At 38.5% G+C, this 24,669-nt stretch overlaps 1 protein-coding gene across 1 annotated transcript; it reads right to left on the bottom strand.

Annotated features, from left to right (window-relative positions):
• Positions 1-495: 495 nt before the first annotated feature.
• On the bottom strand, positions 496-22,061 carry SNX6 (sorting nexin 6). Its single transcript, XM_065753383.1, has 14 exons — positions 21,984-22,061; positions 21,791-21,838; positions 16,476-16,580; positions 15,551-15,661; positions 14,329-14,450; positions 12,249-12,372; positions 10,852-10,947; positions 9,940-10,045; positions 8,238-8,313; positions 6,918-6,957; positions 5,796-5,882; positions 4,759-4,918; positions 3,978-4,063; positions 496-1,183 (listed from the first exon to the last, which is right to left on the bottom strand). The coding sequence occupies exons 1-14, from the start codon at positions 21,987-21,989 to the stop codon at positions 1,130-1,132; spliced, it is 1,221 nt and encodes a 406-aa protein (XP_065609455.1). The 5' UTR covers positions 21,990-22,061; the 3' UTR covers positions 496-1,129.
• Between the last annotated feature and the right edge of the window lie 2,608 nt (positions 22,062-24,669).

Below are 24,669 nucleotides of genomic sequence, written 5' to 3'. Positions count from 1 at the left end.
TTCAAGGTGAGTGGCCATGGATTGAAACAACATAAGGTGTGCAGAGCTCTAAGTCCAGTTAGCAGAAGGAGCTGCAGCTCAGGCATTCCTTTATTGGGTATGCCTTTACTACTTACTTTGTGAAGCAAAGCTTCTCATCTGTATAAAAGTGGCACAGTATTACCTTTTCTAGTGAATACTCTTCTGCCACTTCACTTCACCCGTTCTGGAAAGAAACCAGCTAGTTCCCTTAAAAAACATTTCTGCCAAAGAAAATACAAAGTCAGCCACTAAGCTAAAAAAAAAAAAAAAAAACTATGCCAGATAGGAAAGTCATAGATGAACAGAGGCAAGTGAATAAACCTGAGAATACAAGTGAAAATTTGCCAAGCAAGTACTTTGCATCAAACCTATCTGGTACCTACTCAATGGTTTTACAGGATGAACAGAGAAAAATCTAATTAATCTGATGTACTAGAAAATATTAAGCTTATAGATGATACAATGTCTGCATAATTTTAGAAAAATCACTGATTTCATGGTTTATTTTACAATAATTGAATTAGTCTACAAGTTAAGGCAAACATACTAATGTATTTGCTTTTCTTTTTAAATCATAGTTATAAAGGTTACACAAAGTTCTTCAAAACTTCTAAGAAATGTTCACAATCAAAAAAAAGATTAAGTTTCTTGATATCGGTACATGGAAAAACTAAGACAGTGTATACAATGCATTATAGTAACAATATTCAAATATCTAATGGTAATAGTTAAGCCATTTGAACAATGTACTTCAAATGGTGAACTTCAGAAATGACTTACAAAGGTAAATTGATTGGCAGCTGTATCGTAGTATTCATAAGGAACATAATTATATTGGCTAGTTTCACAAAAACAGAGCATTTGGTTTCTGAACAATGAAAGCATACAATGATTAAATAAACATGAATATGTATGAATAACAAGTAAGCTGTTGCTTTGTATAGTCTTGAGCTACTTTCAGGTCTTTGCTTTAACTCTTTTGAAAGGAAGAGCTCGCTTATGTGCACTTTGTCAAATGATTTCTCCGGGGAACTGTCAATGCCTATTTAAAGTCACGAAAACAAAATCCAGGAGGGCAGCCCTTGTTAGCGGGAGGACGGAGCGTAGCTTATGTGTCACCATTTAACACTGCCAGGCAGCTCTGCAGCAGCTGTAAGTTACCCTGTAAAAATACAGACAAATACGACCACATTTCCTTTCACATTCATGGTACAAAAAATGGTGTTGGTTTTTTTTAAACAGCAACGACATTCCTCATTAAGGGAAAAGAGAACGTGTTAGGTGTATGCGAAGACATTTAAGGAAAAGATTTTTGTTGACCGTAAGAATGCTGCGTCAGGGAACTAAGCCTGAAATTCAAACACAAGCACAACTACCATTTCCATATTTTTTTCCACAAATTTCTCACAGAAGATCTAGTTCAGCATTAACTAAGCTTTATCTCTACGGGCAGTTCTGTCCTTCTTTCCAAGCACAGATTTAGTATGTCAGCTTTCAAATCGTATTTAAAGCATTCTGACTCTACTAGGATGACTTTCAGATTTATATCTGAATTTACAGAACTAGTAGTTAAAAAGCTACCACCACCAACTATGCACAGGTGAACTACTGGTAAGCAAGGAGATATTTTGCAGAAGAAAAAAAATAAATCAGTATTCAAATCGTTTTGTGCATTTGTTTAAATGGTCACTTTACATGGCTGTCTGCTCACTCTTAGCTGTACTGAATTTGTTCCCCCCAATCTGAAACCTCTCTGTAAGAAATAATATTAGATTATTAACAGTTAAGAGTAATTCCTATCAGATTCAGGCAACGTGCAAGGACAAAGCACCCTGAATCCCCAGTTGTGAGCACGGAAGGAATTGTTTCTTTTAAAAAAAAATCCTCCAAAAACCAACCTGTAAACATGACTCCAAACAAAGAAAGCCTGCAATTAATCAGTACCAGTAATTGGCACGTCCTTGATAAACTGTCCACACAACTACTGAAGAATTTGCAATTCTTACTTTTTCCACAGTTGAAAGCCTATCAAGTGACCAGAGGTAGATATGCAAAAGGACACTCGTTTCTCTTCCTGCAAAGGTCAGAAATCATAGCTCTCCCTCCAATAAGGTTTTTATAATCCAGATTAAGCAATTAACTGCATTAAAACAGCAGATTCCTACTTAGGTCTACTGATCCCTTTTTAGACTTCGTCTCAGCCTTATTTTCAGACTTGTTAAGGCTTCAGTAGCTCTTTGTTCTTCTGTAAGTGCAGGGGACAGTCACAAGCTGCTTCACTTGGCCTCAATTCTGCAATATGAACAAGCTCAATATACAGGACACGTATGGGGACCTGGTGGCCCATCTTTCTAGAATTCACAAATCTAAGGGCTCTATTATTGTAACAGTAGATTATTAGCTAGTAGTAAAGTCATTAATGGAATTTTTTTTTCCCAGCTTGAAGTACTTCTGGACTGCATGCCTGTTACCCACAGGAAAAGCATGACAAGTAATCTTTTACCCATCTCTTTACAGTTCAGCAGCAGCATGAAATAACTTGCAGCTCACAGATCATTATGCAGCACAAAAACGTTCTCAGTCATTTCCAGTCTCAGAATGATAGCCTGCTGACACTTTAAAAACAGGCACATCATTCATTTTCATTAAGTTTACAAAGTTCACAACAACCTTATTTAAATTATAATAAGTGAAAGACCACAGAGGCTGAGCACCACTGCTCCTTCTAGCTGCAACATTTTATTTACTTGACTTGCAACCAGCACAGTTCAAAAAAGTCCTCCAATTTCAGATTCAGAAAAGTATTTCTTGCCAACTCAGTCTCCTGAGCACTAGGAATTACAGTAATTGGTAGACTGTGGTCACAGAAGCAGGGAATAAAGAACTTCAGACAAGGCGTTTAACCAAATCCCTTAGCTTTGGATTTTGCTTCCTTCCTCCTTCTGCCAATTCCAAACGGATATCTGTTGTCAGTAAGGCAACAAGTTTGTTTTTTTACATCAGAATCCATAAAGGCAAGACAGTATATATTAATATTTGTGGGAAAATATTTGCTTTTTGGAGGAGGTGGTTTAGTTAAAATTCCTGTCATACCGCAGAGTGCAGCCAAGGCTCTAAATGTTTTAAGTATATGATTGTAACCTTAGAAGTTTCACCACATTTCAGGCCGTCAGTTCTCCCTTCTCGAACATGAAGCCCAACATAAGAATGCCTCAAAATGCAGCAGTCGAATACTGAGTAGGTTCAAGCACTCAACATGCCTGAACACACATGAAGTTTTACTTAAGCTACTAATGAAGAAATGCAGAACAGGCCTAAAATACTAATTTTTGGAAAAAAAAAAAAAGATTCAACATTCCCTTGCCTGACTGTTAAAGAGTCTGATCTGCTGATAATGTATACCTACACTTGATGTTATACATCTGCAAAATAAAATCTTCTACTCACATTGTTTAGTTTAAAGGCAAAAAAAAAAACCATTCAAAAAGTAACCATACAGAACTGATCTGACTTTAGTTCCTGACTTCATACAGGTCTTGTATGATCTCATGCTTAAGCTTGTCCTACATCTCATGTCTCCAACATCTGGAAAACAGGAGAAAACACTTTCTATCTTACAAAAAAAAATAAATAGCGAGATGAGGTTTTAAAAACTGGCAGGTACTCAAACAAAAGCAATAAATATCAAAGAGCTCACGAAACATAAAACCCCAGTCAAAACTGTCTTCAAGAGGATGATTTTAGTAAAGACAATTCATACCAGTTCCTCAGATACATTTTACTTATATTCTTCTTATTTAGGAAAGTTCTTACTTTTCTGGGGGATGCTTATCATCAAACTCCTCTCCCTGGATGTAGGAGCATGTATCACACGAGACTAACGCAGGCATTTTGGTTATTCAAGCATGTAATACTTAAAACCAGTTGAAATAAAGGCCAAAAAGGACCACAATTACCTTAGCATGCTTTAATTCCAGTTCTGCTAGTTCCACTAAATTTTTTCTGAATGCTGCAACTCTTCTTGTCTTGAAGTCTATCAGTTCTACATAAAATAAGATTGGATTCATTAATATTATTGCTAGTGCCCTCAACTGTTAACTGACTTTCCTTCAAGAAGAAAGAGGTTAGGGATGTCTCATCTAGATGAATAATTAGCCAGATTTGCAGGGTCAAACAATTCCTTTAACTGATAAATACAGTATTTAAGCCTTGTACAAATCTGCCCCAAATGAGTCAGATGATTACTCACAACAATCTTAGCCTAAAAAGGAGTATGGTCCCAGGAAAGAAGCCAACATGTAAATAATACTGCTTTCCTTTACAGTTACTCTGCATCTTCAGTAAAATCTCCTTTCATAACTTCTCCCTTTTTTTAGTATCACTGTTGCAACCAGCTGCATAAAACCAAAAAGGGGAATTTAAGCAGTACTCAGAAAGTACTCAAAAAGATCAGTGCCTTTACTGCTATCAAATGTCTTTTTATACCTATGCATATAAGAGAGGGATAAAAAATAATCTGCACCTACACTTTGCTCTACCAAGCAATTATGACACTGGTATTATTGACTAATGAAGCTATCAGAACCGAAGAAAAATATCATTTCATCTGGCCAAAATAAATACTAATTAAAAGATAAAAGTTTTGCATAGGAAACAGAACAAGAATTGATTTTCATTAATACTATCTTAAAATCCACTAATTTTCAAGCAGTAACAGGATCAAAAACTACCCAGTACCTTGTTTTGCTGATTCAGATATTTTCTCAAATTTCTGACAGCAGATCTGCTGAGTAGTTTCAGCTTGCAGCACATCTTTGTTTTTCGCTCTTGCTTTATCCAATGCCTTATTAGCATTTTCATAATCCACTAGTGACCTAGATCTTCTATATAGGAGATCCTATGAAGTATAAAGGCCATACAGAGTTTACACTAACACACTCAAACATTTTAGCATATACAAATAAAGAAAGAAAATCAGATTAAAATTAGCTTTTCTTCCTGTATGTCTGTTCTAACTAAATTATTTTCATTCACTGTATTTCATCCTGCAAGTCACAGGAACATCCCTACTGGATCAGACATGCAGTTGAATACTGTTTGGTCTGCATCTTGTCTGACAGAAGCTAGCACCAGATGGCTTAGATGATAGTGCAAAAAGTCTAAGAAAAGGCAATCATGGGAAATTTAACAGCTTTTTAGATTAGAAACAAACTATATTTAGATTATGGAGCAGAAATACAAACAGGCTTAAGAAATAGCAGTATTCTTTTTTTGTGCAACAGTTATTGCTGCGAGTGTCTGTATTTAACAGACACTTTATGTCAAATGTTTCCCTATTCTACTACTTCATCATCTTCTATCAAGCAACATCAAGAATGAGTGTCTCTAGGTACAGAATATCCAATTTGCCCACGTGTTTTTGAATCAGCACCTGCAGAGAACCTGGAGTACTTATCTTTTCAGTATTAAAAAGAAGAAAACAAATCTGCTTGCAGTCTACAGCTTGGAAAATTTATCAAGTGTTCTTCCACTGTTTTTAATTATACTGCATGTGTTAGCCTTGACAAGTGGTTCATATAGCCCAAACAACTGCACTGCTATTCCTTATACAAAACTGATAAAATTTGCATTTCTGAAGGAAAAACAGCAGTTTGGAGGTGGCATTATTTTAGTCTATCAATTTAAGAGAAACACAACAGTATATTTCTCCCTCCACCCACCCTTTCTTTTAAGAAAGGGACACTAGGTCCACCAAACACAGAACATAAGTTTACCTTAGCAGCTTGAGATTCCCTTAAGTAGTATTTCAGGAGATCAGAAAGTTTAAGATCTTCATCAGCAGACACCCGGGCCTCTATTTTCTGGACAAAAACAGTAAGTAAAAGCATTGATTTAAACACCTAGGTATCAGTCACATTTGTATGACATAAATACAATATGAACTATGCAACAGCACAAGACAGACTGTTGTCTTCAGAAGTTAAGATCATGCACTTGTGATACGATACTTAGACGTGCAGCATGAGAAATGGCATTAGACTTTTCTTTTAAAATGTGACAAGTGGCTTTGCATCAAATAAAAAAGCTTTCTTCCCAATTCCTATTATTCTTATTATACACTAGGAAAAAAACACAGAAGAGAAACAAAAACTTTACATCTGATAAGAGCTGCACAAGAAGTACAGTTGTCAAGATCAAATTAAAACAATTCAGGTACTTCAGCAGAGTGGCTGTGTCACTGTACTGAATTCAATGGTTCAAAATACTACTCCGTAATATTATTTGTATTTTGTATTACTGTATTTAAAACAGACATCTCTGTGAATTTAGAGTGAGTAAATGCATTTTTAAGATCTTAATTTTTAAATAAAAATTTCTAAAGGGAACATTCGGTGTCAATGCCATCTCAGAGTTCTCATTTCCTTTAAAGGATCTACTTATGTGGATACAACTGTTTCTCTTTAGGAAAGTAACACACTTTTCATTCAAAACCATTCATGATTTGCAACATGCATCTGTAGAAACAAGTATTGGCTTCAGAAACTAGTAACATGACTTTTTAGATTAAAAATTTCCTTAAAAAGTTCTGTGATGGTAACCAATACCAAACATGAACAGCAGTTTAAGCATGTTGAAGGCACAACAGCTTTACTACGTTATTAAGCAGAAGACAAGACTGACAGAAATTTAGCAGACCAACTACTTTCAAAAGTCAATCATTTCACAAACAGATGACTGAAAATCATGCTTTTCCATTCCCTATGCACTTTGCTTTCATATGCCATATTACAGTATCCATAAAACATCCCCATGCTAATGCCTAATTGATGCAAGACATCCTGGTACTTCAAAGGCAGATACAAAGAATGTATCTACAATGGTTTCAAGATACATACCCTTGTTTTATCAAATAATTCTGATACCTTCAGAAAGAACCTGTAGGAAGGAAAGAGCTTGTATTACAATATTAACTTGAACAGTCTCATCAGCTTTCCATAATTGGAAATATAGGCTGCGTATGGCAACAAAGACTGTAAATGCACTGCTTCTAATTGTCATTTGCAGAATCCAAAGAATATTAGAGTTTCAAACTGTAGTACTTCAATCATTTGGGAACTGTACAACTTCAAAAAAGGGAAGAGATTATGTGTAAGGTAAGGATGGATTTTGCTATAGAATAACTGAACAGCTCCTCAGAGATTCTTCAACTTCTATAAATTAAACTCAAAATCCCACCATCCTGGTTAAAAGTCCTACACAGTTACCAGCTCTCCTTCATTCAAATCTGAATGTATGTTTCTCTGAACAGTAAATATGACACATGCCCTACTTGGAATTCGGAGAGCTTGAAAAGCATGGCACATCTGCATCACAGGAGGCACTGCACACATTTGGTAAAACAGCAGACTGAATTAGTCATTGCATTTTGACAGGAGACAGATGTGATTCCTGACAGACTCTAACAAGCTACGTCAAATCTCAGTGTTATAAATGAAGTAATTGTTTATAATTATTCATCTGTAAGGTATCACATAACATTTGGAAGTACATAATTATAAATCAGGTAAATTGACAAAAATAAGTCACCTTTCAAATATACTTCTCTACTTTAACACTAGTAAATGTTCACAACTGTTAACTAACATCTTCAGCTAGTTAACTGTTACTTTAAGACACATCAAACAGTTCACATTCAAGCAAATCATTGGAAGAGTAGAAGACAAATATGCATACACAGAAACCTCCTGCTATTTTCAAAGCTTTTGGAATTTCTGTTCCTTTACTTTCCTAAAGGCAGTAAATAAGCTGCCAGAACAGCAAGGTTATTTATCAAGATGCTGTTACAGGAACATCCAAAAATTCTGTATGCTCAGACCTGCGATACGCCCTTGCTGCACACACTGAAGCACTTAAACCATTTTAAAAAAAAAGATGACAGCAGAGGCTTTGCCTATTCTATGAGGGCTCCTCCCCTCAGTATCACTGTCTACACACTACAGAAAACAATAGCATTTTTCCCAGGAAATTACTGAAGAAAAAAAATATTGAAGCAGTCTCAGATTACAGAACAGAAACGCTAGTGAAGAAAACCTCATAATGGGATATAACTGCAATAAATTCCATTCTTCTCATAACAAGAGTGCTACCAAACTCAGCTAGCCATCATTAAGGCTGCTACTTAGCAAACTCCCCCATAAGCTATTAGAAAATCTTACTTGCATATATCTGTGGAGTCCTGTGTTCCTAATGCATACAATGAAGAACCAATTCTATTATAGTCATCCGCCACATCTAGAAAAAAAAGCAAGTACTGGTTTTACTATTTAATTCCTCTCCTTTCTGGAAATCAAGATCCTTTATTTTTTCAACAGTGTTCTGGGATTTTTTAATCCTACAAGGAGCATACTTTAATACAAAACCAGAAATGCAATTTAATTTATGTCATGTATTATGAAGGACAGCCTCACACAACAAACATGGCTCTCTCACCACACCTCAGAGACTGTCATTGATCTGGGGATATTCAGTACAACTAGAACCTGCTGAATACATTTATTGTGCAACATTGTTAGGTTTTATCTTTTAGAAATCTACAGATTCAATGGCTAAAATTCGAATTTAAATCCAAATCCGAAGTACAGAGCTATTTAAAAGAAAATGAAAACTCCAAGTGCTTTGGGGTATTACACTGAATACCAACTGTGAACTGCCAAAATACAGAGCTATATGCACAACATCTTTTTCTTACATACATTTAATTTCCAAGAAACCTTTACCCATCAACAAGTGGTTACTAGTTAAAGTGGCACTACAGTTAAAGCATTTTAAGCAATAAAATCAGAAGCACCGTTTGTGAAGAAGGCTGCCTAATCTGACAAGTGAGATGCAGCTACACAGTAATCAAATCAGATCTTTGCACAGACTGCTTCTTTAAAAACTTTCAGTATAAATTCAACAGCTGAGGAAAATGTTAACAGATCCAAGCAATGAATAGCAAACTTTGTTTCTTGTTTTTGGAGTTTACAGAAACATTTACATTTCCAAAGTTCCCGGATAAACTAACCTAACCATAAAACAAGGTTAGAACCAATTCTTCTTCACTTCTACAGATTGCCCATTTTCAAAATAAGCTTCCCAGGTTACGGGAATTCCTGCTCCTGTTTGATAAAAGTTGCCCATAAGCATTATACAGGATATGGGTCTAAAAAATGGAAATCAAGGGCAAGAGAAGTCTAGTTTTTCATAGTTTCTCAAAACACAGTTTTATGTTCCTAAATCAAAGGGCTCCCATTTTCTCAAATATGCATAATGCAATTGAGTACATTGTCTAGAGCTTCAAGAAATGATGTTAGCTAGCATTCAGTTTTGGAAGAGAAATCAATAACTAATCAGAGAATCTCACTTCAGCAACTGAATACAAGCTACTGAATACAAATTCCAATATCCACTCCAGAAAGCTGAAAAATGGAAACTGATCTGTAATCTCCCAATCTGTAACTAACAGCACAAACATGAGTTTGCTGCTAAGTCAATGCAATGCCTAGTGTGCTAAGAAACTGCACTCTGATGAGCACAGGCTTAACTAATGGAGACCAACCTCATTAGAACTAAAATCACAAGTAATGCTCCATTACTCATTTTACAATTAAAAGACTAAGAATCAGTCTTAAAAAAAAGTACATAAGGTTTTGTTTCACTTCAAAGGGACTGAAGATGTCTTCAGCACAGAAATATGCTTCATCCAGCCTGTTACAGCAAAGGTTAAACTTTGAAAATAATATCACAGTTTGTTTTTCACTACCAGAAGACTACACTTTGAGAAATTCACTTTTTCTTGTAAAAAAGTAAAAACAGTTGTTCCTCACAAGTAATTTCTGTACATTCTAGTACAGCTCTCCTTCTTTTTTCAGAACTCACTTTTATGTGATCTTGTCATTTTATCGGATTTGGCAGAGGCATCTTTGACTCGGCTGTGGTATTCTACAAGGAATGTCCTTTCATGTTCAAAAAAATCATCCACGTCCTGAAAAGGAAAAGGACAAAAAGCCCTCAGATTTCACTCATCCTGTATAGTACAAACTATATATGTATGTATTTGCATATAGTGCTGTTGCTGTGACACGAAATGACTTTTATCTATAACATCATTTACGTAAACTGTTCATCTCCTTATTTATTTAATCACGGTTTCCCGTTTCATTACAAACTTGCAACAAGCATTTCAAAGGTCTAAGTAACTAAACCTGAAGTGAAATCGGTTCACTATTACCTATCACTTTGATAGAAACACAGGATGAATGTCAAGAACTAAATCAAGGACACTAACCTAGGAAAAGGCAGGATGGGATAGTAAGAAAGCCAACTGTGCACGTGCTCACAGACAATACAAACTTACAGCACTGACCTTTATGACAGATTTATTTCAAGTTCACAAATGTAGGTAAATTTAAATTGTTATTGTACTACCATTTAAGATATTTGGCTTAAACTAAAACCCTAAAACAGCACGGATATTCCAGAACAACTAATAGACTACAGCACAGACTTCAGCGTGCTTTTTGAGTAACTACTGCTGGTTATTTGGACTTTGTATTTTTTTTCCATGTCATAATTAATCCACAATTATATCCTCTGTCCAGCAAATTTGAAGATTTTATGACTATGAACTTCAGCTCCATTAATTTGCTTGCAAATGGAAATTTAATACCAGAAAGAAGACCAAAAAGCAGCTTCTGCAGAATTTTAGTTATAAAACCATTCTTTCAACTTTAGGAAAACTTGAAAGACAAAGCTAATACATTTTTAATCTTGATACTAAGCAGAAACTACCTTTACTCCTGAAACAATGACACCGTCTGCTGATTTAACCATATTTTTAAAGAAGTCTTCCAGTTTCTCTTTCTTATTTTTCCCACGAACACTCAACTGAAAAAACAAATTAATGTATCAAGTTATTTCATTTGCTAGAGGCAACAGAAGTTGTTTTTTGTTTTTTTTTTTTTAATACAGAATGACATACCAAAACTTGCTGCTTCTAAACCAATTTTCCTGCTCTTTACTTATGCAAGATCTGCAGTAATGGAAATAGAGCACCATGCACCCAGAATAATGGACTACTCTTATTTACTACTGAGTAGTAAATATCTTTATATATCTTTATATATCTTTATATCTACAATATCCTTCCATTAAATAAAATGAAATTCAGCAATATTCTAGCAGATATAGATGATATCAAGTTAATGACATATACATGTCAGTTATCAATAATACAGTATCATGCATGGTATAACCTCAGTTAACTTTTATTAGCAAACTTTGTTCTTCTAAGTATAGAATGACAACCCTTTCACTTTGAGAAACTAGAGAAGCATTTATCCCTCACTGCACTATAACTTTGGTTTCAGCCTACTCACACTTCTCTCCACTAAGTTTGTCCAGTTTAAGAAAATTGAGTTCTTTAAAAAGCTGGCATTTCTAAGTCAAGCAACAAGAGGAGTCTCTTTAACATATTTTAAAGGTAAGTACATACTCAGTCGAACCAGGATTTGTCATGATTTTTACTTCAACATTCAATGTTGATTTCTGTAATTTTAAAAAAGCAACTAAAACACATTTACAGAATGAGCAACCACCAACTCTAACATCAAATATTTATTATGGGTCCAGGTAGATTTCTTTCAAACAACTCAGGAACAGAAAGCAACTCCATATACAATGTGTGGATAGCCACAGAAGCTAAGCATTCAGAAAAAACCTGAAGTTTCACCGACATTATTGAAAAATAAAAAGCCGGGGAGGAGCTTTCTTTATCCTAATGCTTCAGGAGAAATCCTCTTGTTTCATAAGCAACAAAATTTAAACCATTGCTCTAAATCCTAAAAAAATTATTCTCTCTTTTTGTTACATCAACTCCACACCCCATCCCAAATTTCAGCCAAGGAACAGACAATCTTAATACCATATGAAATCACCACCAAAAGCTAATCTTTTTAATCCAAAATATACTAGATTTCCATTAGTATTTTTGATTCTGATGCTGCTCACCAGGAGGCAAGAGAATGAACTTCTGCAGACCTAAATTAATTTCTAACTTAAAATACGTCTAGTATGAAGGAACTCGTACAACTTGCTCCAGGAGGTAATGCTTTTTTAATCAATTTTCCACACTAACATAAAAGTACATCTTGATTTCTCTTGCCAACAATTTAGTTTTCAATACTCACATCCTGATTATATTCCAAGAAGACGTGGAAATTTAAATCCTTTCTCAAAATAGGATGTGCTGCCACACGACACAAGAACACTTCATGCATTGCAACTGTCTTCTTGAATATTGCCAAATATTCACTGAAAAGAAGAAACAAGATGGACTAAGAATTTCACTTGAAGCAATAAAGTTTGAGATAAGCCCACTGAGAAGGTTTTAAGAGATCCTCAGAAAGTACACAAAATTTAAGCTGACAGAGGTTATCACTGGTACTTTAATATACATATACACACACATAAAAACAAATAATATAAGGTTAATATGAGGGGGGAATTTGAAGCCCTAACATATTACTGATAGACTTTTAAAGAAGGCTCTAATACAATCTAATTTTTAAGACTAACATAGATGGGTTTGCTGCAAGCATAATTTCAATTGTGTCCCTTCACAGAAGTCAAGAAATTGAGATAAGCTAGCTAGTAGGTAGCAGATGTGCAATTCCTTCCTCCCCATCTCCATCCCCTTGCCTATTTGCACCCTCCTTCCTTACTTGAATGTTCATAAGATTTGGGTAGCTCTTGAAATAGCAGCCTCTTATTCCATGATAAAGTACTTAGCCTTTTTAGGCTGAAACTTATATGGATGTCTTGCTTCATAGTGGTTCTAAAAGTGAAACTAAGTGCTGCCTTTCATAAGCACAACCAAAACAAGCACATTACAACAACCATTACAGTTGCATAGTTGCTCATACCAATCGACTCAACCTTAAAGGAAATATTCATTTGTGATTTAATTAAGAGGATGGCATTCTTATCAACACAAGTTTTCTAAAACTCTTTTTGCTCTGCAAATTCAATCAGTAAGATGTAACTTCTCTAGAAACAATGAAGGGGCTCTCTTCCCCATTCTGAGGTCAAATAGTGAAATGATAACACTTTTGCTTCCGCTATGTGCAAGGAGGTTAAGATTTACATACCAGCAAACCAGCAGGGCCAGTGTTGGGAGATGTTTGATCTCAGTGAGAGTAGTAGTCATTCAGTGAAGACAAAAAAGGAGGATGCAGAGGATGGAGGTGGCAGTAGAAGAAACCCAAAGTTTTCTGTGTTATCCAACCCCTAACCAGACCACAAGAGAATCATGATCAGGGCCGCTGGAAAACCAGATTCTTTAAAATCTAGTGTTTTACTAATTTCCAGTTCTCTGTATATGAAGTGTATATCTACTCTGCTATAAATGATGGTGTATGCAACACTAACACAGAGTTTTAAGACATTTGCTCACAGCTGCTGGCGTTTGGAGAGAAAACATCAGTTCTAAGAGTTCTGTGTACTTCTCTTGCCAATTCAGAGCTCTTCACAGAAGTAGTCTAGAAGCAGTGTAAATATACACTTGAAAACTGAAACCAATGACAGGAAAAAAGATCAAAGAAGTGAGTGCATGACAAGGAAAGCGGAAGGAGCCAGGAGAAACCGTACTGTGCAACTCAACATAGAACAAGAAGACAGTTCAAATGTTTCAAGAGATACTAAATTGACAGTATGTGAAGATACTTGCTTCAGGAAGCATATTCTCCTTGTGCAAAAAAAAAATTCAAGAAAAAAAATGTTCAGGAATCACTGTATTTCTTAGGGAACAGAAGGTTGGCATTTATGTTTACAATACCAACCACATGCAAAAATCCCTGGTTCAATCACTATATGCATAAAACTTATTTTTTCATTATGTTTATAAAATGGGGAACTCCAGAAATAAAAAAAAAAAAGACAGGCTACCTCCTCCTTTTCCAAGTGTTCTATGAAAAAAAGGATCTAACTAGGTTGTTGCTTTCCTTTCTCTTACAAAAGAATTCTCAAGAACAAACTGGCTTTCTTCCTGTTTCAGAAGATTGTCCGTGAAATAGTCATAATTTCTAAGCAATGATTTCTACAATTTTCCTAATGGCTCTGATCATGATCGCTAAGATAACCTTGGTTAGGTAGCAACTTGATTCTCAAGCTTCTGTCTCACAAGAGAACCACTGCAGTGAAAGCAGAAACATGGGACAGCACTAAAACTTTAAAGGAAAAAAAAAAAACGTAGCAATCAAGTCTACATACGCCTCCAGTTCTTGTTTCATTTTGGTGAATTCTTCTTTAGTCATTGATCCTTCTCCCTCTCCAAGCTTCTGCAGTTTCTCCCTTGAGGCATCAAAGTCAGGCCTGGGTGGCGCTGGTGGAATCTAGAAACAAATATTCTTTCTTAATTCATTCAGCATCTCAGTCAAACAATATCTCTTCAGGAAAGGAACAGAAGTTTGCCTGCAGCTTAGCTTTACAGTATATGGCTCTCTATTTTGTCATTCATTAAGGTATTTACAGATAAATTCTCTCATGAATGAGTTAGATACTAGGAATTAGTTTGCCAATTTTCACCAAACATCCTTGAAGATTACTCAAGAGCTAACTAAATGGCTTCTGTAGTTTAATTACAATAGAATTCAAGCAATACCTAGCTTTCCCAATGCAAGGAATTAAAACTCAAAATTGTTATTTTATAATCAGTTTTGGTTCACTGATATTTGTCCATCATACGAATGCATTACAGAAGAAGTAAAATCCAGAATTTACCCAGACAACTGTTAAAAACTAGTTACTAGAAATCAAAGACTAGTCACTCCCAATAGCTCCTCTTACTAAAAAAACACTAGCTCAAGAATAGCATGACACATCAGTGATTACTGTAATTGTAGCCAATCAGAAATACACACTTGTCGACTGAATCTGTGGATCCTCTTACCCAAACACAAATACCTAACTTTCGCACCAAGAGAGTATTTCCATCCATAATTGAAGTATGAAGAGCAGCATCCATTTTTAATAGGCATCCCATCATAAGGTGGCAAAGCTTTTTTTTTTTCCCTCGAACTGTTTTGTGGTAAAATGATTCTGATCTTCAAAATGGAAACTGAAAAAGCCTAATTAATAGGGCTTATTTACATCATTCTTCCATTCCAGATAAAACAAAGGCAATGTGAAGCTCTCACCTAAGTTAAAGTTAGCTTACAAAAACAGTATCACCAAGTTATACAGTCCCCCACACTTGCTACACTAGCTACTTGCTCCTCAGCATTAAAAGACAGTAAAAATGACAGCCACAGTGATTTTCCTCCGTTTGCTTCAAACGTGAATTTTGTGTTACTGAATAAAATGAAGAAGTAAAGCATCTGATCTCACTTTAGTAGGAATGAACACCTGCTGTTTCCATCAGATTTAAAAGCAGCCGTGAGTACTTGTCATGCACACAGAATCCAGCACATATAAAACAAACCGTCATACTTACAATATAGCCAGCATAGTCCTCATTCTCAACAAAGGAATCATGAAGCCAAATGAACTCTTCATGTTGCCGAACAACGGAAAATTCATTTTGTTTGAAATTTGGTAAGGAACTCTGGAAAGGGAAAAGGAGAAAGACTTCTAAAACAACAATAACAAAAAACAGTTTTTCACTACTATATGAAAAGAATCTTGAGAAGCATCAAACTGTATCCCCATAAAAAAAAATACATATAGTAACAACAACTGCTAGCATCCAGATCAGTTATTTTATCAAAAATTCATACAACAATAATTACTCCCACCTCAATAAGTGCATCAGTGACTTGGAGTGGTTTGCCCAGAGAAACTGTGCAATCTTTACCCTTTATTTAGAACCCATCTGGACAAACCTTGAGGAACGTACACCCTCATTCGATGGTGAGGAGGAAAAGGGACTAAGATCTCAAGAGATCTTATCCAACCTCAACTAATCTGTGATTCTGCACTCAATAAACCAACAAATTTACAAAAAGAAGTCGATACAAGCTGTAACTAAAAATGACTGGAATATAATTCCATTATGGAATGTAATTTTAGAATCTGAAACCACAGCTAACCTAAGTAAAAAAAGACTACTCTGAGTAATACTGAGGTGTATCAAAAATTCTACCTACAAACAGGCAGATTAATAGGCAAGGAATCATATAATAGTACATCAGTGCAAGAAAAAAATAATGCTACTGTATTCTGTGCTTTTTTTTTTTTTTAACCTCAATTTTTTGTCATCATTTCCTAGAGCATTGCTGCTACCTGGTCTCTCAAACATGAGATAATGGTGTTTTCTTATCTCCTTTGGGATATATTTCACTTGCTTCATAAACACAGTTCAAGCAAACTTTCTTTTTTATAACTAAGAAAATGTGCAGCATACAAACCCAGGCTTTTACCTTTGTATGGACAGTGAACTTCACTTTGTCCCTCTCACTGAGTGCATCTGAGATATCCACTTGCAGAGCAGCATCAGTCTGGAGATCAACATTGATAGCTCTTAGCTAAACAAAGAAAAATAATCTATTTAGCTTAAATATATATATAACCTAAACATACAAATATGTGTTAATTGCATTTCCCTTGAGAAGAGCCCCAATCTAGTCTACAGACCAAAAATAATTCATTTAAAAAAAAGCAACGTTAAATGATCGTTTCCAGCAGAGAAAAAATAAAAATTAAAAATCCCACACAACTGCAGTACCCCTCACTGCACAGGCACTCACACAGATTTCCTTTCTTGCATTCTGTTAGTGTACCATGTTCATTTCTGAGTATTGTTAACCTGCAAGTAACTGAAATGATCAAGACAAAGTACACATACAGACAGCAGCAATTCTGTTAGGCTTTTGTCTTCATTTCTCTACTCCACCCCAACACTCCTTTTACGCATGCTCAACTGACAGTCAACACCACCTAAAGGTAATTAAGAAGTAACTAATAGTCATCAAGGTTCCTTTGAGGAGAAAAGTGGCCCTGTATTTATAAGAAGGCACAGCTATTAAAGAGCTGGTTTGCTCACATTGTCTTACCCTATTCTTTTGTTTCAGATGCCCCACGACTGATTGAAAATGATAAACAAAAAAAAAAAGCAACAACAAATCCTCTGTACTTCACAGAGCTAACTCCTTTTGGACATTTTTCTGAAAAAATATAATAATCTCCTGAAAAATATCTGAATAATATCCTGAAAAATATAAAAATCTCCTGAAATGGCAACAGTGCTAGGAATTTGGGTTTGTTTTTTTTTTTTTTTTTCTACAGGATGTGAAATCTGAACTCACACAAAATCTGTCAAGTCACAACAAAAAGACAGCAAGACAATCAAATGCAGAAAAAGAAGATAACTACCTGAGCACAGCCATCAGAAGAGACAGTAACTAAACCAGAGGGCTTCACTGCTCCACTACTCAGTGAAACTAACCTCATCTTACTTGCGCTCTTGTTCTAAAGCAATTTGTCCCACAACAATTTCATAATCATCATCAACCAACGTTCTAATATTTTTTACAACTACTAAGGCCAAATCTGAAATCTTCTACAACTGCACTGCCAGAAATGATTTCTGTGTCGTGCTCGGGATGTTCACTTCTTACTGAAACGGTCTTCCTTTGATGTTTCATTTATCTCTAGAAAGGCCACACTATTCAGTATAAAAGTGCTTTTCCATATGAAGTTGCAGACTTTTTCCTGCAGGATTTCTCAGGAATGCAGTTTGAAGTTTGTACTCAAGTACACAAATGCATCGTGACAGAAGCATCAAGCACCACATCTTGTTCCCCACCAGCTGCCTTAACCCTTTTGTAAATTTCAGTGGCCAGCTCCCACTCTTTGTCCTCAGCACACCAACAACTCTGCTCCTTACGCAGTAGAAACCAGATTACCTGAGTTTATAACTACCGTACTAAACTAAGCCGAATCACAGAGCCTGGAGTACCTTGCAAGGTTGGCTCGCCAGCAGAATTTTTCTCCTCACAGCAAATCTGGAAGTCATTACATGGTAACACATTCCCACACTCGACACAGGGATTTTTGTTTTGTTTTCTCCAAGTTTAGAGGTCACCGCCTCACACAAAGCCGTGACATTAGCACGCAGTGACCCACTGCAGATCACATCTACGAAGCAGAAATCTCCCAGTTCCTACTGTGTTTCTAAAGTCTTTAACATCTAATTTAGGAAAGAAAAATATAATCCAACATACCAAACTCTGCCTTAAGTCACAACACCAAAATTTTCCAGCTTGCAAGGAAGTTTTTAGTGGTGATACTGCTTGATGCACTGCTTGTTCTTCTCCAGCCCCACAGAACGAGTGCAGCAGAGTAATCTCAGAAAATAACCTGGATGATCCCGATTTTTTTTTAATTTCTTCACAGGTCATAACAATTTCTACTAAAACATTTTGTTCTCCTTTCTAAAAAAGTGGTGCAAAACCAAACTCTAAAATTTTGTAAAACAGCTCAAAACATGAAGTCTGTCACTAGAGGTTACACAGCATCAAGAGCAGCACATGCTATGGGCCCACTTGCACTACTTACAACGTTCAGAATGAAATTCTTATCTGCACTGAGGAAACAAAGAACCTTAACCACAACAACTCCACTCACGGCATACATCCGTAAAGGACTAATTGTTTGATTTATACTAAGTTAAGTTTGTAACGATCCTGAAGAGTTTAATCACATGTTAAATTATGCTATGCAGCCTGACTGCCAACAGGGAACGTTTTCATCTGCAATGGTAATGAAGCATTCAATGGAAGGTGTCGAAGACAATCACAAAGTTGAAAGACGCTAAATTTATTCATATGACACAACGGTTCATATTGTATTACTGGGAATTGAAATCACAACATCATCACACAGCAAACTTAAGCAATCACTACTTCAAAAGAAAGTTGCCACCAACGGATAGCTACTGACTCACAAAGAGAGTAGAAAATAAAAGCAAAATGCTATAAAACTCTCCGGAGCTTCATTTGGAACAAAATTAAACTACTTTAAATTCTGGAAATAAATATGGGTGGGACAAATCCCCGCATCTCCTTTCTCCTCCCTCTCCCTCAATCCAATACATACAACACAGCACAATTATTTTATGCTTAGATACACGGTCTACATCTTATGCTGAATGTCTTGCAAAACACAAGCTAGCTTAATTTAGCAGCTTTGCAGTTCCCTATGCTAGACCAAGTCCCTTTTTTATTCAAATAGCCTAGAAAACGCCACAAGCCAAACGAACAGGGCTAACCAATGTTACAGTACTAAAGGAGAATGCAGTGCAATTGAAGATTTAGCAACGAAGTAGTTGTTTAAAGACCAATTAGACTTCATATGATAATGAAAAGAAGCTGGTAAAGACAAGGGCAACAACCAACCCTTGCATTCTTAGGCAATGTCATCCTTTAACAACAGTAACTAACTGAACGCCCTAAGCGTTCAAAAAGGTTAGAGAGAAAGGATCCCTCCTTCAATTGACTGAACGGGCAGATAAATACACAAAGCAGGAGAAATAAGCAACACTTTACAACAGAGGAACACAAAGCCTCACCGCAGCATCAAGTTTCTAACAGACCTGCTCTAAGCGCACTTCTCCTAGATGAGTACACAAGAGCATTAGCCACTAAGTTGAAGTATATACAGATCCGAAATACACAGATGAGTACCAGTGGAGCTATACTATAACACTTTTTAAAGCTCTTACTGTTTACGTTAGAGAGATCACACAACAAACACAACCAGGAATGGACCTACTCTAAGTGGACTCAGTAGTACCTTCCTAAACGAGATTTAGAAAAGCAGTTCCTGCAAGTTCATTTTATGAAAACTATTTATAAGTAGTTCCTTCTACAGACCACCCACTGCTACTTCCTCAAAGATGATTCTCAGTGCTCTATTTTACAACCACCCGGAAAAGTCTCCATATGGTACAGTGCAATTGTTACTTGTTTTATGTGGCATCAGCATAAATTCCAGCTTTCCTTTCATCCCATCATCCTCACATTAAACTTAATACAACTGCAGCTGACCAGCGCCATACTGAAGAGTTAAAGTACAGTTGTTAAAACAATCTCAGAATTCTAGAGAGGAAAGCACAAAACTAAAAGCTAATCACTCTAACCAGAAATTGTAAATCACACTTTCAAATAAAAGATCCGACCAATCATTTTTAGTCACAGAAGAAGGCAACAAATCAGAACTAGGAAAACGCTCTACAAAAAGCTGTTTATTTTTACTACTGCTAAGAAAAACGTTAGTGTTTTGAAGATAAGAGCAGAACAAACCTATTCATGAACAGCCTCCGCTAATGTTGCTTCTGATTAGGTTTTCTGTATCACAATCAAAATAACGCAGGTAACAGCCTGTGTTTTAACCTCAGGGATTTACAGAGCAATGTGAAGAGAAAATAAAAAAGAAAATAAGAAACCAAAACTGGAGAACAGAAGACACTGCTCAGTTCCTCAGTGTTGGATGCTAGAGGAGTGAGAGGAAGGAAAAAAAAGAAAAAAAAGACTGTGCTTGGCCAACTGAAATGATGTAAGTTGTCCAGCAGCACAAACAAGACTGCTAATGGCTTTAAAATCACATTGTGAACAGTGACTTCTTGAGGCCTCAAAGGGAAAATTGAAACACCATCGAGAAAGTTTTACATTCTATCTACATCCTCAAATTAAAATAACCTAATCATGAACTTCACTGACCCTAAATATCAAGGAAAACACACGTAGAATACAAATCCATCATTCAAACATCCTCTGAACTAGGGCTGAAGAACAACTGGAACACAGAATGGCTTGGGTTGCAAGGGACCTCAAAGTCCACCCAGCCCCAACCACTGCCATGGGTAGGGCTGCTCCCCACCAGCTCAGGCTGCCCAGGGCCCCATCCACCTTGGCTCTGAGCACCTCTAGGGATGAGGCACCCACAGCTTCTCTGGGCAGCAGTGCCAGGGCCTCACCACCCTCCTCAGTGAAAAATTTCCTCATGGCACCTAGCCTAAATCTCCCTTTTTTCAGTGTAAAGCATATCCCCTTCACCCTGATACTACCTGCCTATACATATATAACATACACTTAATTCCTACCACACGCTTACAATCAAAAATCACAAGGTACTCCATGCTTGAGTATGACATACATGATACAAGCATATGCCAACACAGGGTTGTTCAGATTTCATGTCTTCAGCAATGTAGTGGATACGGCTCCTGTAACAACCAGCAGCAACCGAGCCAACCCATCTTCCTATTTCACCCAGTCCTTCACAAGATACCACCTGATAGGTCAGCCTGAACAAACCGCACCAGATTAGCCTATTTGTTGCTTAAGCAAGACAGGGAAGCTAAAGGTGAATGCAGGAGATACAAAGAGAAGATAAACACAGGCCAGAAGAGCAGGTCAGAGAAGCCTCAGTAAGGAACATCACCGCGGCATCCGCTCCCAACAACAGAACTTCTTTTCAATAAAGAGCTTAATAATAAGCAACGGCAGCATGCAAACGTCGCACTATGATCCACGGGAAGCCCTGGGGCGCAGAGTGCTGGGGTGGGCGGCCCCAGCTCTCCCACAAGAGCCCCCAGCAGTTGCCCCTAGAAACGCGGGGGCCGCGACAAGGGCAAATCACAGCGGAGCACTCGTACAGGGGACCCCGACCCAGCCCAGGCCTCTACCCCGCGGCGCGGCCCCCGACCCCCCCAGTGCCACCCCGCGGTACTCACACCTCGATCCTCCTCCGAAAGGAAATCTGGGCCGTCGTCAGAGCCTTCCTGCTGGGCGCAAGGAGGAGGCGCGGGCCGGAGACAGCAGCGGCCGGGAGGGAGGCGGGGTGGGGGAGAGACAAAGCGCACAGGTTAGCGAGCGACCGGCCGACCGCGCCCGCCCTGCCCCTACCCCCACCGCCCGGACACCCACCATCATGGCTGCTCGCCGCGCTCCCGCCGCCGGCCCTCCCCGCCAGGCCGCCCGCAGCCCAGCGGCGGGGCGGGGCTGTGCGCGGAGTGGGGCGGGGCTGCGCGCGGGGCGGGCGGCGGCGCCTCTCGCGAGGGAGCGGCGGGCACGGCCCTTCCCCCGGCGCCGTGCGGGCGGTGCTGAGGCGGGGTGCGCGCTCTCGGACTGACGCGATGCTCCCTGAGCGCCCTTCCACGCGCTGCTTTCTGCGCTCTTTTTGCCGACGGCAGCGTGGCTTTGTTCACGCGTGCGGAACCTCTGGAAGCGGGTAGCGCTGACCTTCATCCATAGGCACTGCTTCCACGAGAGAATCGCGCCTTTATGGGAGCGCGTGTGAAAATGACAGTGCAATTATGCAGCGCTCATTATCCCCCTTTGGTTTACGGGCAGTCACGTGGCTGGCGGCCGCCTTTCGTTCGGATGGAGAAACGGAGCCGATAGATGCTCCTTTGTTGAGTGACCGTGGAACGGTGGAAAGCACCAGCGTCACGCAGGGCTGTGGAGGGCAGGGCTGCGTGGGTGAATCAGCCCGAGCAGCCTCAGGGTGGGGCTTTACGACCGGCTTAAACTGATCCCAGCCCCTGCGGTTGCTGAGAGATGGTGGCAAGCATGGACATTAGCAACCCCTGGGCGTGCGGGCAGATGAGGGAATTGATCCAGCAGCAAGTGGCTGGTTTCCATCCTAGCAGGCTCCGCAGTGCGGCCAGGTCCACGCCTACGTGGACAATTACGGGTGCTCCAGCAGCACCGCGGGCTCAGGTAGGCCTGAGCAGATCAGGAAAATACACCTGCAGAAATCCTATTCGTGCAGCCGTGGGATACGTGAACGGAAAGCTTTCTGCGTTCCACAGTGCTTAAAAAAGTGCCTAGAATTCCAAATGATTCAGAATTCTTCTGTTTTCATGTGTTTAGTTGATTTCCATGTTGATACAGACACGTGCAATGTTACCCAAAATACTGACTTACTACTCAGGTTGGAAGAATTAAAAACATTTTACAGGAAACTGAGAAACACTATGTGATCTCTGTTTAAATACCAGTCTGGTCATGCTGAAGAGGTAAAGCCAAAGTTATGCAGGAAGCTGATCTGTGTGGGTTTACCTGTACACAACAACATCCTATTCTGTGCACAGTCTGTGCTCAGTGCCGTGCTACCACTCCTCCTATCAGCGATCTAATCTTCTGGAAAAGCTTAGAGCAGTGACAGAATGACCTTATTTTTCTTATTTGTTGATATATTATTGTGTGACCAATGTATCCCAGTCAAAAAGTTGTGAGAAGGCTTTACAAGTAATAAAAAAGATAACTTATTTGATCTCATTGCTGGGGAGTCCTGCTGACTGGTGTGAGTCCAGCACGATGAACATCTTAGCAGCACCTACAAAAACAAAAACAAAAACAAAAAAACAGGCCTTTGCAGCATCACTAATACAGAGACTAATGTACAAAATTACACCAAACCTGCTAAGCAGAAGTCCTATCCATGACATTGTGCTCCCTGCTCCTCCCTGCTGACACCAGAATGCTTGCTGCTTGCTCTTTGGGTCACAGTCCCCCTTTCCTCTGCCTGATCTGTGGCATCCTCTTGGCAGGAGAGGAGTTGCTATGTGTATGGAGATTTGTGACTCTCAGGACAGATGTGAGTGCAGTCTGAAAAGGCCAGTGTCCGTCATGTTAAAAGTGAGTGATGCTGGACTCCTTAGCAGAACTGGAACTGACAGCTGAATACAAGTTCCTGTCTGCCATGGGGACATCCTAGTTACTGGGCTAGTAGGCTAGAGGAGAACACCACCTCTTCTCAGTGCTTTGCTGTCAAGGCTCAGTTCAATACTCCTTTGCTGAGGCTGTAGGATCACGTTAAGTTTCCTCTAACAGCTCACCCTACCTGGGGGATTTCCATCTTGCCTGTTTGCACACTCTCCTGTATGTCTACACAACAATAGTAAACCAGGTCAATGAACTAAAAATAGCCCAGGAAGAGTGAAATTACAGTGTAGCTGAGGCAATCTGACAGCTCTTTGGTAACATCACGTTCCTCCCTTCCTTCTCCATACTCATTGGAGCTTTACAGCAGCTCTGATCTCATTCAGGCCCTGCCTCCACTCAACCTGTCTAACCAGAAGAAAAAATTGACACAGGCTAAAGGAAGAGGGAGCTGTTATGGTAGGTGAGATGCACTGACTCATAAGCAGCTTATCTGGCCCAAAGGAGGATGCAGGAGTCTGAAGCCAGAAAAGAGTGAAGTCTTGGGTCTCTTAGGAAAGATATAATTTCCTTTACTAACAGCATCTCCAGGACATGCATTGTCTGTACTCAGCCACTCCTTCTGTATCTCAATTTTCCTGGTTTTATTTCTTTGTTTTTCCTCCCTACTGCCCTATTTTATTTAGCATCATTTTAGCTGTTAAACTCTCGCATCAAGAATCACCATTATTCTGACTCAACAGGGCCATAGGGAGAAAGTGGGAACCATTCTAGGAGAACGAGGAAACTACACCACTTTTATGAAACATAGGCCTTCGGTGCGCTTAAATAGTTACCTGTAAGGCCTCATAGAGTCAGTAGATGGTGCTGTATACGTATTTTTAGGAATGCTTTTTGGCAGGGGTTTATCAAGTTTCCTTTGAGTATGACGTCCGTGAAAACCTAG

The sequence above is a fragment of the Cyrtonyx montezumae genome, unplaced genomic scaffold (assembly GCF_038088225.1).
Source record: "Cyrtonyx montezumae isolate F1298 unplaced genomic scaffold, pur_monq_1.0 scaffold_10, whole genome shotgun sequence".
NCBI lineage: Eukaryota > Metazoa > Chordata > Aves > Galliformes > Odontophoridae > Cyrtonyx > Cyrtonyx montezumae.
The sequence above is the reverse complement of the archived record's forward strand: the minus strand, read 5'-3'. Positions and strand labels throughout refer to the sequence as shown.

Bases quoted from the DNA above. Each gene is read 5' to 3' on its own strand.
- SNX6 (XM_065753383.1), bottom strand. The intron at 15,662-16,475 runs GTAAAAGCCTGG...TTCCCTTTCCAG, and splicing joins AGTTCACTGTCCATACAAAG to AGTTCCTTACCAAATTTCAA. The intron at 10,948-12,248 runs GTGAGTATTGAA...TTGTTTTTTCAG, and splicing joins TCTTGGAATATAATCAGGAT to TTGAGTGTTCGTGGGAAAAA.